Consider the following 17,225-nt stretch of genomic DNA (forward strand, 5'->3'; position numbering starts at 1 on the left):
TTGACCACTCCTATCCAAAACAGTCCTCACTACTGCCTACTGATTACCTCCTGCTACTCACCCTCTACGCCTCAAACTCTATCTCATTATCTTACTCTATTTTCTTCATAGCATCTATTTTCAACTGGCATTTGTTATATTTAGTATATATATTGTCATGGGTGTGTGTATACACACACATATATACATATTACATCCATTTGTATATTGTCTGTCTTTCCTAGGAGATAATGGTAGGGAAGGAATTTTGTCTACTTCTGGGTCCCCAGTGCCTAAAATGGTGTAAAATAACTGAAAACCATTAGATAATTCAGCACAGTGTATGCAATGTAAATGCTGACAGAGGAAAAGAAATTTATACTTAGGGAATTTTCATAGAGGAGTTTGAGCTGAACTTCAAGGGGTAGGTCAGATTTGGGACAACAAAGGGGAGAGGAAAGGTCATTCTACATAAGTGGAAAAAAATGTCATGCACAGAAACTTAGAAGCTACTGAAAGCAAGAGGGGAAAGAGGGTAAATGGTGGTAGTAAGAAAGAGGTTTGAAAGGTATGTTAAGAATATGTTCTTTAGTGATGTCAATGCCAGCCCAGGCTAAGGAACTTGGATGTTATCTTCTTTAATAGGAACATGTCTTTTTTGTATCTAAGTTATTTAATACGAACATAGTACTAAATAAAATACAAAAATAAAGAAAACTGCTCCTTTTGAAACAGCTTATTAGCTTGTCCTTATATCAGCTTCAGTGTTGATGTACATTTAGTTGGGGTAGCAGGTGTAGAAGTGTGTGAGAGTGTATGTGGATGAGTGTGTGTATGTGTGTAAGTGTGCATGCTGAGAGTGGGACAGGAGTTGTAGGTTACATTACAAAATGAATTACAGTTGCATGTCTTTAACTTTTTGCTCTAAAAAGGCCTGCTGCTCCTGCTGCTGCTAAGTCGCTTCAGTCGTGTCCGACTCTGTGCGACCCCATAGATGGCAGCCCACCAGGCTCCCCTGTCTCTGGGATTCTCCAGGCAAGAACACTGGAGTGGGTTGCCATTTCCTTGTCCAATGCATGAAAGTGAAAAGTGAAAGTGAAGCCGCTCAGTCATGTCCGACTCTAAGCAACCCCATGGACTGCAGCCTACCAGGCTCCTCCCATGGGATTTTCCAGGCAAGAGTACTGAAGTGGGTTGCCATTGCCTTCTCCACTAAAAAGGCCTAGAGTATAATAAAAAGTAAAAACCTGAAGGCTGTTTGATTTGTGGTTATGGTCACTATTTATGCCTTTGAAAAGAGTGTGTTAGTTGCTCAGTCATGTCCGACTCTTTGTGACCCCATGTAGCCTGCCAGGCTCCTCCGTCCATGGAATTCTCCAGGCAAGAATATTGGAGTGGGTATCCATTCTCTTCTCCAGGAGATCTTCCAGACCCAGGGATCAAACTCACATCTCCTGCATTGTAGGAAGATTCTTTATCGCCCGAGTCACTAAGGAATCCTGTTTATGCCTTTACTCAGTGTTTATTTCTTATAAAGTTCCCTTTACTTTACCTCTCTGCACCCCTGAACACACACAGGCATGGTCTCTCACTGATATGTCCAGGGAGGATTATCTCGCCGTGATTGGGACCCAGCTGTCAATAGCTTAGACATCTTATTTATGTTCTGTTCAGAGTTTATGTTTCTCAGCCCTCCTAGCTTAAGATGAAACTATTTCTGCTCTCCTTGTTAGGTGTTGCCTAAGTGTTTTTCTGTCATTTGTTCTGTATTGCATAACCAGTCCACTGTGATAAAACAAACTTTTTTAATATTTTGAAAAACTGTATCCCTGGCTCTTCTGATGAGGACAGCTTATCATCTGTCAGAAAAGGTTATAATTGATGATGATGAAATTATTAAAGAAGTTTAGAGGCATCTCTAAATTATACTATAGAAGAATTTCAACAGATGTACTAGGAGAGCTCAGTCATTAAAAATATCTTCAAATAAATGAACCAAATCAATTTTTATATTTTTCTTACCAACAAGTGGACTTCAAAGTCAGACTGTGGCATACCAAAAGAAAAGATCACTGCAATGAAGTATGTTTGAAGCAGAGGTATATTCCTATTGCCTTGATTTGAGGACTGCAAATGATAAAAGGACTTCAAATTGGTTCAGAAGATTTTAAAATTATCAAAAGTATTATAGCTTATTTTTTAAATAACAGAGAATGAAAGTTTTTTAATGCATTTGTATTATAAACATTTGTTGAATCCCTACTCTGTACAAGACAAGGAGTTTTACTAAGATGGAAAGTCCCTTCCTTTAGGTTGCTTGTGCATATTTTAACAAAAACTGTAGTTTAAGATGTAAACCTGCGTTTCTGGAGGAGGAATTTAATAATTGAACTCTGGTCATTGCTAACAGAGTAAGCCTGTGTAAAATACTTCAGGGGTAAAAGCCAGATTGCCTTCATTACAGTTCAAAAGTTTATGAAATGTTTATGTCTGAATTTGGTTGTTACAAACAAAGGAACGCCACATTCTTCACAAATGTTACTATATTTATGTGGCATTTATACAAGATTAAAAAATTAATTTCCATCTTGGCAAAACACTTTGATCATTGTGTATTTAATGGGGTTTCCATTTGAGAACAACAATCATTAGTCTTTAATACGTTTCATATTTCTGTGGAAATAAGACAGGGTGGAATAAGAAACATTCATCTTCACTAGTCTTTGGAAATATCTAAAGTAATTGACTAGCTCAGTCTTCTGTGATGGCCTGGTGACCACTAACTGTGACTGTTTGCATAATAGTCAACTCTTCACTTCTGTAGTGATAACTGTTTGTATCTGATTAAAATTAAGACTGTTTTAGTTCTCTTGACTTTTCCAGAAGTTGCAAAAATTGAGATTTGCTGTTCTGCTTTAACCAAACAAATGCACACATGGGGATAACAATATGCTGAGTTTATGCAGATTTTACAGCACGAATCTGAATAAAATACCCACTAATAGATCCTTAAGGAGTAATAAACACACATGAATTTTCCTTAGTTGCACTTTAAAGTGATTTTAACATACTACTAGACCTTAACAATAATATTTAATTGACAAGATTATGCATTTGTATGGATTGAAAAGGTGGTACATATCTAATTCCAAATGAATCATAAATTTTACTTTTGCATAACATGTTTTATTAATTTCTTTATGGCCAGGACATTCTACTTCCCTCCTGGTGAGAGTTGCTTAAAACATAGTAAGATAATTTAAACACATTTAATTAACATTTGTCATCCATTTTATAAAGTAATCTGACTTTTGTCCTCATAATACTCTCAAAATTCTTCTTGGTTTGAAACTATAGGAAGACTATGGAAAGATATGTAATGGAATTTTTGTTGTAATTTATTTTTCTTTTTAAGCAAATCTTTCTCTGTTGACCACTTTCCAAAGTAAGCTGACAAATTGGATGATTTATACTACTGCATAAGTGAAAGCAAACTTAACATTTCTACCTGATAAAGCTATGGGCTTCTCTAAGGCATCTTTTTATTCCTAGCGCTCAGCACAGTACTGAGCAGACAGTGCTCAGTTCAGTTCAGTCTCTCAGTCGTGTCCGACTTTGTGACCCCATGGACTGCAGCACGCCAGGCTTCCCTGTCCATCACCAACTCCCGGAGCCTGCTCACACTCATGTCCATCACATCAGTGATGCCATCCAACCATCATCCTCTGTCGTCCGCTTCTCCTCCCATCTTCAGTCTTTCCCAGCATCAGGGTCTTTTCCAATGAGTCATTTCTTTGCATCAGGTGGCCAAGGTATTAGAGCTTCAGCTTCAGCATCAGTTCTTCCAATGAGTATTTCAGGACTGATTTCCTTTAGGATTGACAGTGCTAGGTGCTCAGTAAAAGCTGTTGAATAGTTGAATGAAGACAGTCACTACTGACAAACTTTACAGAGTAACATGTCTCTTAGGGGCCTAAGAGGTCATTTTATACATGTAGAACTCTATTTCAGGGAATAAGAGGACATATAAGTAAGAAATGCTAAAAATCATGATTCCATTAGTACCAAATCCATGTTGTTGTCGTTGAAAATTCATTATTTAAACAGAACATGTAAAAATGAATAAGAGATAAAGTAATGATGTTTGACTACTGATGATCCTGGTAGATTAATGAGATATTTGCCCATTTTCAAAAAAACAAATAGAGCAGAATGTATACAGTATGCTGAAAATATAAAAAGATGTTAACACAAAGGACATGCAAAGAATTGGCCCTTTCAGGGCTATTAACATTTCTCTCTGAATATTTACCTAAAGAAGATTTTTAAAATATGTGCTATTGATCTGATAAATGGAGCCATTGTACTGTTACTCTCAAAGATCATTCTCCTCCTGTGTAATCAAGAAAGGGAGCTGGAAAGTACTAAACTGGAAGTGGATTTGAAGTGGATTTGAAATAGCTTCTTTAAAGACCCACCTATGAAAAGAGTTGCTTTGTTTGCATCCCTTACTCTTAGTCGTGAAGGTGGGGACATAGTGAAGCTAGGGACAATATGTATCATCTCCATTTTCCCTATGAGTACTTCAGATATTTTATTAGATATATTTAATAGTGTAAAGTAGTAAAGACAAGTAAACTGCAGAAGCTATTTTCCATTCTTTTCCTTGAAATTAGCTTTTTAAATATAATATACATAAATAAAATGTTAGCTATTCATTAATCTTCAAAGACATGACTTTGAAAGACTAAAGCTGAGTTTTTAAAAAGGATGCCCTTAGACTGCAATATCTTTAGTTTGTTCTACCTTTCCAGGGATTTTCCTGGCCCTTTAGTGAAGATTTTAAAAGATTGGTGACAATAGTAATCAAAATTCCAGGAAAAAAAGTTGCATTGTATGAAAGATGAATGGTAACAAAGTGTTTTGTGTGTTATCCTTGTGGGAGTTTGATAGAGAGAAAATGTCTTGCCTTCAACAAACAAATAAACAAAACAGAATCTTTTTCTTATGTTATTTGTACAGTGATTATCCATTGGATATTGGTAGGAAACATCTAGGAAGATTGGACTCTGTCTTAAAGACTCAGAAAATTTGTGTCTCAGAATTGCTCCTGATAAAATATCAGTTTGATTATTCTCCTGCTAGAGCTAGTCGGATTCTCTATAAGCAAGGATTTGCAATCCACCATTAGCGGTAGCAGCTAGAGATTTGCTAAATAAGACAAATGAAAAGCAGACAAAGTGATATCAAGATTTATTTAAAAATCATTCTTAAATCTTCTTCTATAATGAGAACAGCTACAGCTCTATACTTTTTGCAGTTGTATTAACAATAATATTACCCTATGGAAATTAGTGCTCGGAAAACCAATTCTTGGGTCCTCAATGGTTCTCCTGTTTATTAGTTGGCACAAAATGCCTACTATGTATGTCCTTAGCCCTGTGATAAGAGCAATGGGGCATAGAGCAATATAAGTGTCACAGTCTATTCAGGACCCTCAATTTACTTGGTAAGAGATGATTAATGAAGTGAGACTATTCTCTAGAGAATAGTCAGGTAGGCTGTATACAAGGCTCCTTTGGATACTTCAAACTATGGTCAATATGTTGACTACTGCTTTATGCTTTTTAAGTCGGGGCAAAACAGAGTCTTAAAAATTTAGACCAAAAAAAATTTTTTTTTTGCAACTAAAGGGTTTGTTTTAAAGCATTATTTATCCTATCAAACGAGACCCTTTCCCTCCTAACTCTTCAGAAATAGCTGAGATTTGGCATGCATTTTTTGGCAGTAAGAAGATACCTCCATGCCTTGAAGGCTTTTCATGTAAGGTTCTGGGGACTTTATTTCTTTCACTCTAGACTGTGCGGCTTTTATAATGGTTAACACTTTATGCAAATAACTTAGCTACTCTTTGCAATAAAGAATATGGCCTTTAAGGAAATTCCACCGCCACCTCACCCCCACCCCTTTCTGTCAGTCTTTATGCCCTGCCTCTCCCTCTTATTGCTCTTTCTGTCTTTTTTTTTTGTCTCTGTCTTCCCCTCCCTCCTTCATGATTTACAAACATTGGAAACATTCCTTCCAACAGATTAAGGAAGCTTTCTCCAATTAAATCACATGAGGAATGATTTTCTAGAAATAAGGCATTAAAAAGACCTTCACTTGCTCACTGTCTTTAACTAGGTAATAGACATTAATATTGTTCATGATTTTCAATACAAATACTTATTTCCTGTCACTAAGAAAAGTTAAATAATCCTCATGAAAGAAAATGAGCCCCCCTGAGTGTCACTCTGTTTGCATATTAGCACGTAGCCAGGTCTCTGCCAAGTTGCTTTCTGACTGACTGCTGCAGATGCTCTTTCTCAAGTATTCTGAGTCATATCTTTAGTGCAAGTCTTCAGGGACAAACAATAGCACCTGTTCCTCACAAGATATCAGGCCAGTTAGCCCATTCATGTATCTTTAATGAAGCTCTGGGGCAGATGGCAAAAAATGGCATCATCAACTTAGCACAGAGAAAACAAAGGGCATAAGTGTTGATGCAACAATGCTGTTTCACGAACAGAAAGAGACAGAACCGAAGTGTTTCACATGCATCTGCTGCTGTCTCGATTGTCTAAAAGATGTGAGTTACACCCTAGCAATTAAAATTTCTGGGCATGTAGCCTATTTGATCAAGAATGTGTTCCTCACCCTCTGCAAAAGGGAAACGCTTTGGTCTGGGATTGTGGACGTTTAGAATTAATGGGCAGTTGTGCTTTAAGGGATACAGTTTGCTTCTTTCCTGATGCACTGACTAGCTCCACCTATGACAGGGTTCCTGGATTCTCATTAGTCATTCCAGTTACATACCCAGTTAGTTAGTGCTGATTTCCAAAGCAATAAAAAATAATGCACTTTTATGCTCAGAGATTACTTTTGGTCACATTAAGTTTTACTCTTTGTATTAACAAAATCAGTTTTACTTCAACCTATGGGATAATTGGGGGGTTTCCCTAGTGGCTCGGACGGTAAAGAATTTGCCTACAGTGCAGGAGACCTGAGTTCAATCCCTGAGTCTGGAAGATCCCCTGGGGAAGGCAATGGTGACCCACTCCAGTGTTCTTGCCTGGAGAATTCCATTGACAGAGGAGCCTGGCAGGCTACAGCCCACTGTGTCGAAGAGCCTCGGACATGAATGAGCAACTAACATACACACATGGGCTAATTATGGCTCAGCAGGTAAAGAATCCACCTGCAGTGCAGATTACACAGGAAACCCAAGTTCGACCCCTGGGTCAGGAAGATCCCCTGAAGAAGGAAATGACAACCACTCCAGTATTCTCGCCTGACAAATCCCATGGACAGAGGAGCGTGATTGGCTACAGTTCTTGGGGTCGCAAAGATGTGGACACAACTGAGCAACTAAGCATAGCACAACACATGAGATAATTAAAGAATCTGAATTTGGGCTAAGGGAAAACTACACTTTCAAAAAAAAGATGCTATTTGAAATTTTGATAACTTCTTGAAAAGGACATGTGGAGACTGGTCACTCTTTGATGGAATTCTATTATTTCTTATTCTTTAGTGAAATATTTTTGGAACTTGCTGTTTACAATGTGACTGCCTTTCCTGGCATGTTACCAAATGGGAAAATAAGATGATGGGAAGAAAAAGGAAGGGCAGGCTTACATTCTTCAGAGCAGGATGTGACTTTTCTCTTTTATCAAAATTCTTTATCTTCCTTAGGCACTGATATGCAGTGCAGTAAACTTAATTCACAACTTCCATAGAAGAAAAATATTTTAGTTGCTTATGTGATGCTTATATGGTCACCAAATCCTCTTTCCTTACCTCCCCCACCCACCTTGTTCTTGCTTTCTATTTTTGTCCCACCTTCAACCAATAATCTTCTAGAAAGTAAAATAAATGGAAAGCTCTGAAATGGGAAATTATTGCTTTAATTCATGATTTCTACTCACTTTATTTGCAGTAGGTCATACTGGTGAACTTTGTATGAAAGATGGTAGTTGGAAGTATTCACAGAACTTTAATTACCTGTACTACCTTTTATGACACATAATTTTTTTAAAATGGTATCCCATTGGTGAAATCTGAGTAAGGCTGTTGGAGTGTGTCAATGTCAGTGTCCTGGTTGTGATATTGTTTTATAATTTTTCATGTTTCACCATTGGGAGAAACTGAGTAAAGTATACATGGGATCTTTTGTATTATTTATTATAACTGCATGTAAATTCACAATTATATTTAGCGAAAGATGACTTTATGCTTAATATAGTACTTAAAAGTACAGGCTTTGAGCCTGGCATACCTGGCCTTGAATCTTGGCTCCATCACTTTTTCAGTGACCATGTTACCTAATTTCTCATTGTTTTGTCTTTCTCATTAAATAAATGAGGATAATAACAGTAGGTACCTGATAAAATTCTGAGAATTAAATGAGATGGAGCATTTAAATCACTTTCCCATATGCTTGACATATAGGAAATACTGGAAAATATCAGTTGCTGTGATGATGATGATGATTTCTATAATTAGAGATATAAGAGGAGCTTTTCATTGTTTCTCAGCCTGTGTTCTAACTGGCTACTGGATATATTGGCTTATATTTAATGAAGGCATTTTGAATTTTCACATCATTATTTTACTTAAAATAAGGTCAACTTTATCATTTGGATCTAAATGATTATTGTTAATGAATTAATTGGAATTAATTACAAATTTGAGATCACTGTGTAGGTACAAAATAAGAGAGAAGAAACAGACCAAAACTGAACAACATAGTATCTATATTCCACAGTATCTATATTTCAGAGACTAAAATTATTTTCAGTTGCAGCCCTCCAGATTTTCTCTATGCAGAGGATGTACACATATGATTTCTTGCTTTTCTTATCCATGTGATATAATGGAAAAAGCACTGAACAGGGTGCAGAAGTTCTGGACTCTAGATCCAGGTCTGTCACAGGCAGTGTGACCTCAGTTTTACCTTCTCAAGCCACCTGGTTCCCTCGGTGTAAGTTGTGAGATTTGAGCTGGACTTGTGGCAGCAGCAGCAGTGATTCTCAGAGAACGGCCCTTGAGCCAGCAGCACGAGCTAGCTTCACCTGGGAACGTGTTAGAACAGTCCACTCAGGTTCCCTCCTCAGATCTACTGGTCTCTGAGAATGGGGTCAAGTAATTTTTGTTTTAACAAGCCCTCCAGATAATTCCAAAGTCCACAAAGGTTTGAGAATCTCCTCTCTGGATTAAATTTTAGTCTCCATCCTAGGCTGTTGGTCTCAACCCCCAGAGTTTCTGTTTCATAGGTCTGGGCTGGCGTCTGATAATCTGCTTTTTTTAAAGCTCTGAGGTATTGCTGATGCTGCTGGTTTGGCATCACACTTCGAGAACTACTAGGTTAGATAAACTCTAAGCTTCACTTCAACTCTGTGATTCCATCATTATCATTGTTTTCACAATACCTTCTGTCCCCCTCCTTATTTACTGTGTTTCTCAGTTTATTGAAACTGCCTCTTACATAATAGCATTGAACCTTTCTAAAATATCCTGTTATGTAGAGGATGATGGACAGAAAAGAACTCCCCTAAGTTCTTACAGCTTCTGTTAATATGAAACACCTACAGCTCTTTAATGTTAAAAATGACCTTAATTAGTTAACTTTAATCTCTCAGTTACATAGCTAGCTACAAAGGAAATATCTTCAGACACCAAGATTCAATAATTAAAGTCTGATAGCTGATTGCCATTGATGCCCTTACGCTTAAGATCTGAATAGCTTGGGCTCCAATGTAAAAATAAAATTATGTTTTCAGATGCCGTTTAATGAATAACACTAAGGATCCCAAATCACATCTTCAAAGGAGCCTTTTAATTCCACCTTTTTTTCCTTTGTGTTCTGGATATTTAGGATAAGATAATGCTCTGTGAGGCATGGGTCTGCTAAAAACAAACAAGCCTTTACCTGCCAAACTGAATTATTTATTTGACTCATGTTTTCTTATTTGAAGTAGAGTTATGGGTTAAGATCCACTGTTTCTTGTGTTAGTTCTTTAGTAGTTTGATAAATTTCTAATACTGCATAGCAAACTGGATAAGAAAAACTAAGGATCTAACATTTTCTGAGTGCCTAGTCAGAAAATCCTAGTCACCATGCCATGAGCATTACTTTTCTTGTTTATTTAATCCTCACAACAACCATACTGCTGCCAGCTAAGTTAGTACACATTAGCTTTGGTTTCTACATGAGGAAATAGACTCAGGAAGGCTGAGTAACTGTTCAAGATCACACTGCCAAGGAAATGACACTGTATAGATTTAAGCTTCAGAGTCATTTGACAACAAAGCCTTTGAAGACATAGTAGATTCTGAATAAATGTGTTGAATAAATGGAGGAATGACTGACTATACAACATTATCTTCCTAATGTTGACTTTTAAACAAATGTAGAATTATAAAGTTGAAAATGCACCATAGGTCATTATCTAGTTAAAGTTTAAGTTATGTCTATCCTTTCAAGTATCTGTGACATATGAGTATACAGTCATTACTTGACCACTTCTCTAGAGAAGGGAATGGCAACCCACCCCAGTATTCTTGCCTGGAGAAGCCCAGGGACAGAGGAGCCTGGTGGGCTACAGTCCATGGGGTGGCAAGGAGTCAGACATGACTGAATCATCTTCGCACACACATTCACAGCAAAATGGCACAAAGAACCTCTTTAATCACAGTGATTATTGAATAACTCATTATTAGAAAACTCTTCTTTGCATTAAACTTGCCAAAAATCTTTCTTTCGAGCCTAGTTCTGTTCTTTGTAATCACTCAGACTTAATCAAGTTCTTCTTCCATACATAATTCTTTCAAATATTTCAACATAACTGTATCTCTTTTCTCTCCCAATCAAAATAGCCCCCTTCTCAAGATCCATAACACATAATAATGATTTAATAAATATTCATTGAAAGAAGGAAAGAAAAAATTTATTTGATACCTAGACTCCCCACTTTTTGTTTCCTTCCTTTAGAATGTGAAGCATCTGTGCTGTGTTCTGGGTGTATGCTAAGACCACATTTCTAAAACTAAATGAAGTGATTTCCTTTAATATCCTCTTATACTAAATAATAGTCACCCACAAAAATATCATATCTTATTTTCCGACATAGAACACTGCTGTCATCTTTGACATCTCAAGTTTGCAAGCTGGAATTGAACAGCAAACCTAGTGCTTTTCTTCAGGGCTAAAGGCAAGACCTAGGCACCAGGGGATCAGCTCCAGTTTAAGCAGGCTAAGTTTGTACTCAAACGTACAAAACTTGGGCTTACCTCAGCTAAAATGGAAGAAAAAGCTGCCCAAAGCTAGTTTCTTTCACGCCCCACTGGCAAGGTAGTAATTGCACAAAGACCTTTTTATTATAAGTTGATTTTCCTGAGAAATGAATTCAGAAAAATACTGTAAAGTGTTTATTTTTTGCTTGCCCTTTATTAACCCACATCTTAGGGCTTTCCCTAGAGAGAAACTGTTGGTAAATGAAACCTCTTAGACCTACACAGGAGCATTTTTGCAATCTGTCCCTAGCTGTGAAGGGAACAGGGACAGGACAAGGCAAGTTGGTGCTATTTAAACAGGGTCATCAGCCAGTATATGGAATTTTGCCTAAAGAGAATATTTAGGAATTTAAATGGGGGAAGGGTTTGGGGTTGGTAGACTACTAGTAAAGGTTTGTATCTTAAACAGGATATAATACAGCTTCTCTATGCTAGTAAGGAGGGTAAAGACCCTGTTTGAACTTAAAGATCGTTGCTGTTAGTACATCCTAGTTTTGATCTTTAAATAACAAAAGTCCTATAGTTTAATTTATAAAATCATGCCCTGAAAGCCAGTACAAAACCTTCCTGTGATGCTATTCTGGAATCAGGACAGCAAGCATGGAGTAAGGGAGGGAGCTGGGAAATTAAAATGTGATTTTCACAGACATGATTCTGTCATAGTTCTTATTTTCTTTATATGGAATACAAATACTGATATAGAGTGAAGATTTTCTGTTTTGCATTTTTGTGCTCTTTGATACATTTATTGAGGTCAAATGAGATTTGATATAGTAGGATTTATTATGAAATGCTCTCTGAATACAACTCCATAATTACTCAGCTACATGGTAGTGCATAAAGCTGTAAAACTGCTTAGCCAGACAAGCAATTTATATGTTACATCGAGGTGTGTATGGCAAAGAATATTAGTTTAATTGGGAGCCAAGAGGTAGTAGCCTTAAATCTGACGGGCTATATGTTTGACATAATGCAGCGAGGCTTTGAAATAAGATAGCTAAATTGGGGAGCTACAGCTTTTGGAATATATAACAATTAGACATTACTTTCTGACCAAGGACACTAGTAACAGTTTTCAAAATAAAGCACAGAATGCAAAGCTGATGAAAGGGCAAAACCTTTCAACACTGTATGGTGAGAGAATAAAACATTTCTTCCGGCTCTTTGTTTTTTAAAAAAGAAAGAAAAGAAAAGAAAAAAAAAAAGTCAAGATGAAAGAAAACCATTCACTATAATTTAGTGGAAGCAGGGATGAGGCAAATTCACAAGGAGGTTAGATCGTTGGTATACCAGTGGAATCTGAAAGGGATTTGGTAAAGTTAGCCTGAATTTTCTCTGGGACCAGATTTGGAATGAGGTTAGAAATGGGTGGCTGTTTGGGTACCAGCACACCACCAGGAGTGAAAAACAAATACTTCTTGGCGTGCATTTGCTCTGTGTCTGATCATAGGCTCTCTTCTGTTTAGCAGGTTCAGGGTCACATGCCTCCGCTCATGATCCCAATTTTTCCACATGACCAGCGGACCCTGGCAGCAGCTGCTGCTGCCCAACAGGGATTCCTCTTCCCCCCTGGAATAACATACAAACCAGGTAAGTAGACAGGGATTTAACATTCCTTCGTGAATGCTAAGATCCGTATGTTTTTGCTTAGTAGTCAAAACAAACACAGAAGCATATGAAGGAACTATGAATAAAAAGATCATAAAAGGTATTTTAAAGTAAAATTAGAATTGTGAAGGGGGCATGTTAATAACTAATTGGTTGCTTGAAACTTTACTTTCTCTTCTTTCACTTGAATTTGTTCTGTATTCACAGATAAAATGCTACTTTCCCTCGGGACTACAAATTTTGTCAGCTCTCTCTCATATCTTTACTGTGAATAATTGTCTTTGGTTAAAGATACTTTTCTCTTCCTGAGAGCTTTTATACTCTAGGAAAGTGGTCACATACAGTATAAAATGCTATTATTGTTTGTTGTCTGATTTCTCTTGGAAGAAAAGTTCAAACTGAACTGATTTAATTAGCTTGTCACTAATAGGTAAAATTCTTTTTTGATTTCAGTCTAAATAATGAAGCATTCAGTAGTATTTTCTCATTCATCTTTGAACCTCAAAGACGAGGTCACATAACCTTGCAGTGAAATATGTTTTGAGATGATTTAGCAAATGTTATGATTTTTCTTTATTCCTCTGGGTTTACTGGACTCCTGGGGAATTCAATTAGGGGCATAATGGTTTGAAGCTTCTTTCAGAGCATCCTTGTAAACAGGGCTTTAAATGTTTAAAGATATGTTGCCAAAGGAATCCAATGTAAGATGATAGTCAAGTAAATAAAAGTCAACCTTAATTTCATTTGTACATTCTTTGTAAGTGACCTCACCTCAGAAGTAGTGACCTTGTTCTACTCATTAATAATTTCTGTGTCAAGTTCTTTTTAACGTATTAACCTGATTATATTAACCTCCCAATCTGAGTGCAACAAAGCTGAGTGCAGCAGATTTTTTGTGTGTATGGGTTTATAAAGGTATTTTAATATGCTTAAAGCAACAATAAAATATAAGTCACTTTACAAAATTCTCCGTGAGGAAACTTACTGAATAGCTTAAGACCAAACCTAGTGGGTTTTAACATCTATTTCTTGCCATCAGTTACTCTTATGCATTTGGTAGAGAACCCCCTTCCAGTGAAGAAAGGTAAGATGTCTGTGTGACAACCCAAATGATTCAAAAAATAGAGATTTTGAGGGACTGGCTAATTTAAGGACTGACTTTAAAAATTCCTCAGATACAAACCTGAGTAAAAGGATACCTGAGTAAAAGGATACCTGAGTAAAAGAAAATTGTGTTATTCGAATTGTTAAAAGTTGATTTTTCTAGAGCAGAATTTTTAGAGCAAGTTATATTCTGTGAAATTAGTATCTATATTAAGGACAGGATTATATTTTGCCAGAGAATACCTTTCTGTCAGTGCAGTGGTTCCATTCTTCTCTGGTCTCATAATTTTTGAACTCTCTTCATTTTGACTTCCTTCGGAGTGTTGGTGTACAGTAAGTTTACTTGTTTATTCTGACTCTGAGTTGTCATCCCTACACCAGTCTTAGAAACCTTTTAGATGAACTATACATGGAAACTCCTAATTTTCATGTTTTTAAATTTAAAATTCTCCACATTTCAAAATCAGGTTATGGGCATTATTTTCTACTAGACATAGACACCAACATAATTAGCATATTATGTAATTTTGTTAAGACAATAATATTGTTTTTTATGGGGGAAGCTATTTTTATATAGTCAATGAATTTGGACCATTTTAGGAAGAATCTTCTCATGCAGTATCAGTGAGATTGCAGTAGATAAGTAAGAATCTAGAGACTGGGGCAATACCGTGCAGTGGTGCATTACTTCCTCTGAACAGCATCTGTGCAGCATAGAGCAATGTCTCGGGGTAGCAAAGCTGGATTTGATTGTGTTGGCTACAACCTGCTAGTTAGGGCAGGACAATGGCTTTGGGCATGTAGGATGATTTTCCATCACAAGCAAGGGTGGTAAAAAAAGGTATTATCTGGTGACCCCTAAGTTATGTCAGAGAATTGAGTTAACCAGAACTCTAAATTCCCACATAGCTTCCCAGGTGGCTCAGAGGGTAAAGAATCTGCCTGCAGTGCAGGAGATATGGGTTCAATCCCTGGGTCAGGAAGATCCTCTGGAGGATGGCAACTCACTCCAGTGTTCTTGCCTGAAGAATCCTATGGGCAGAGGAGCCTGGAAGGCCACAGTCCATAGGGTTGCAAGGAGTCGGACATGACTGAGCATGAGCACAATGTGCATAGGCTAAATTATTAAATACTTTGGCTAATGCAGCTTTTATTGTTTATAAGAATTATACTTTATTTATTTATTTAATTATTTAATTATTTTTCCTCCCGGTTAGGTTGCCCTCCGAGATTCGAAAACTTCCCCCAGACCCGCCAGTGAGAGGGTTTCCTGGTGTTTGGAAACTTTCTCTATTACAACTCCCTTCCCGGGAGGGGTCTCCATCCCTAGCTCTTTTGTCTCTCTTTTTATCTTTTATATTTTGTCCTACCTCCTTTCGAAGACAATGGGCTGCTTTTCTGGGCGCCTGATGTCCTCTGCTAGCGGTCAGAAGTTGTTTTGTGCAGTTTGCTCAGCGTTCAAATGTTCTTTCGATGAATTTGTAGGGGAGAAAGTGGTCTCCCCATCCTATTCCTCCGCCATCTTAGCTCCTCCCCTCCTTTTAAAAATTATACTTTAAAAGAATTAAATTTATATGTTCAGATGCTACTGGTAGAGACATTCCATACTTAGGAGACTTGTTGTATGCAGTGTTCTTGTCATTCACATGAATTGGGAGAGGAGAATACTATTTGACTGGAGCCTGGACAAGGAAAACATTTTTGCCCCAAACTGAGCTATAGTGATTTCACTTGTGTGACAGCAACACAAGTAGCAGAGCAGCATCACATGTAAGAGTCTTGAAATGGTGGTTAACTGTGTAGTTTGATCTCCTAAGCAGCAAGAAGAATAAGTGCTACATTGGCTCTCTTTTTGCTCTTTTTTCATCTTCCCATAAACTGAAACAATTCCGCACTGTTTTTTAAAATTAATTTTTCTTGGAATATAGTTCTTCCCAGTGTTGTGTTAATTTCTCTGTACAGCAGAATGAATCACCTGTAAACGTACGTATATCCCCTCCCTTTCGGACATCCTCCTCGTTCAGGTCACCAGAGTGCATGAAGTAGAGCTCCCTGTGCTGTGCACTGTCTTCTCAATAGTTGTCTAGTTTGTGTGTAACATAAATAGTGTATATGAATCGATCTCAGTCTCCCAACTGCTCCCGCTCCCGCTGCCCTCTTCATACCCCTGTATTTGTTCTCTACATCTGTGTCTCTGCTTTTGCTTTGCAAATAAGATCATCTATACTATTTTTTCTAGATTCAAATTCTGTATTGTTTGTGCCTCTGGCTGATTGAATCATCATCTTCATTTCCAGAAAGCAAAGACCACCCTGGGGTTATGTTCACTGTTAAAGCTGACTGTTTCTGAATCCATATAGTATATTCTCAATAAGTATATTTAGAGCTATCAGCTTTCTCCCCTTCTGATAATTTGACCCATTGTTCTGGGCATTTCAGGGTCCCCATGTGAACACCAGGCAGGCTCTCCCACCTTGGTAGGTTGCTGAAGAGGCAGGTTGACTACAGAGATTGTACCAGTTTCAGGGGAACATCTATCAAAATAACTTATGTGGAATTTTTTTTATTGAGTTTTAATCCTTAATTAACTCCCCCCCCCCCCTTTAAAACTGATTCTCTAATTAGAGGCATCTTTCTAGAAAGTAACTTATCAGGGCCTAGAACATACACCACAGAATATTGGTTGCTTTGCTTTATCACATCATGATACTGAGAGATACAGCAGTCCAGGGTAAGATAAGTACAGTTGAGCACCTGTGTTTGTGAAAACGAACAACAACAAAAAGCTTTTGTAGCTGCCAATGTATATATCAGATTGATTGAACTGACTGTAAAATAAAGATACTGGATAGACTCCTTGTGTGCCAGGGATGGTTCAGCTGACCCACGGACTTCATGTAGCTGGGATTTTTAAAAATGATTGCTGCTAGAGCAGCACCCCTAACATTTCCCAGGAGATCCTAGGAATAGGATGTCTGCCTGCTCATGACTCCTTACTTACTTATTAGTTATATTAAACATTATGATAACAGTTAAAGTTTACTGAATAATTACTTTGTGCCAAACAGTGTGTTAAATGTTCCACATGGATTATATTTATTTAATTCTTACTTGAACATGTCACTTAGCCTTGCTGAGCCTCACTTCTTTATCATCTAAAAAAAATATGTCATGATTTGTCCACTGCTCAGTGTGGGTGT

At 37.4% G+C, this 17,225-nt stretch overlaps 1 protein-coding gene across 30 annotated transcripts in view; it reads left to right on the forward strand.

The window, feature by feature from the left end:
• Positions 1 to 17,225, forward strand: part of SOX6 (SRY-box transcription factor 6) — a 672,686-nt gene that overhangs the window by 523,670 nt on the left and 131,791 nt on the right. For 23 of the 30 annotated variants that reach the window (XM_043481411.1, XM_043481400.1, XM_043481420.1 and 20 more), the window contains one exon: positions 12,780 to 12,903. In XM_043481411.1, coding sequence (XP_043337346.1) covers positions 12,780 to 12,903 — 124 coding nt within the window. The remainder of the gene's footprint in view (positions 1 to 12,779; positions 12,904 to 17,225) is intronic. The other 7 variants (XM_043481394.1, XM_043481399.1, XM_043481404.1 and 4 more) reach the window with 1 other exon arrangement.

Source organism: Cervus canadensis, chromosome 11, assembly GCF_019320065.1.
Source record: "Cervus canadensis isolate Bull #8, Minnesota chromosome 11, ASM1932006v1, whole genome shotgun sequence".
Classification (NCBI taxonomy): domain Eukaryota; kingdom Metazoa; phylum Chordata; class Mammalia; order Artiodactyla; family Cervidae; genus Cervus; species Cervus canadensis.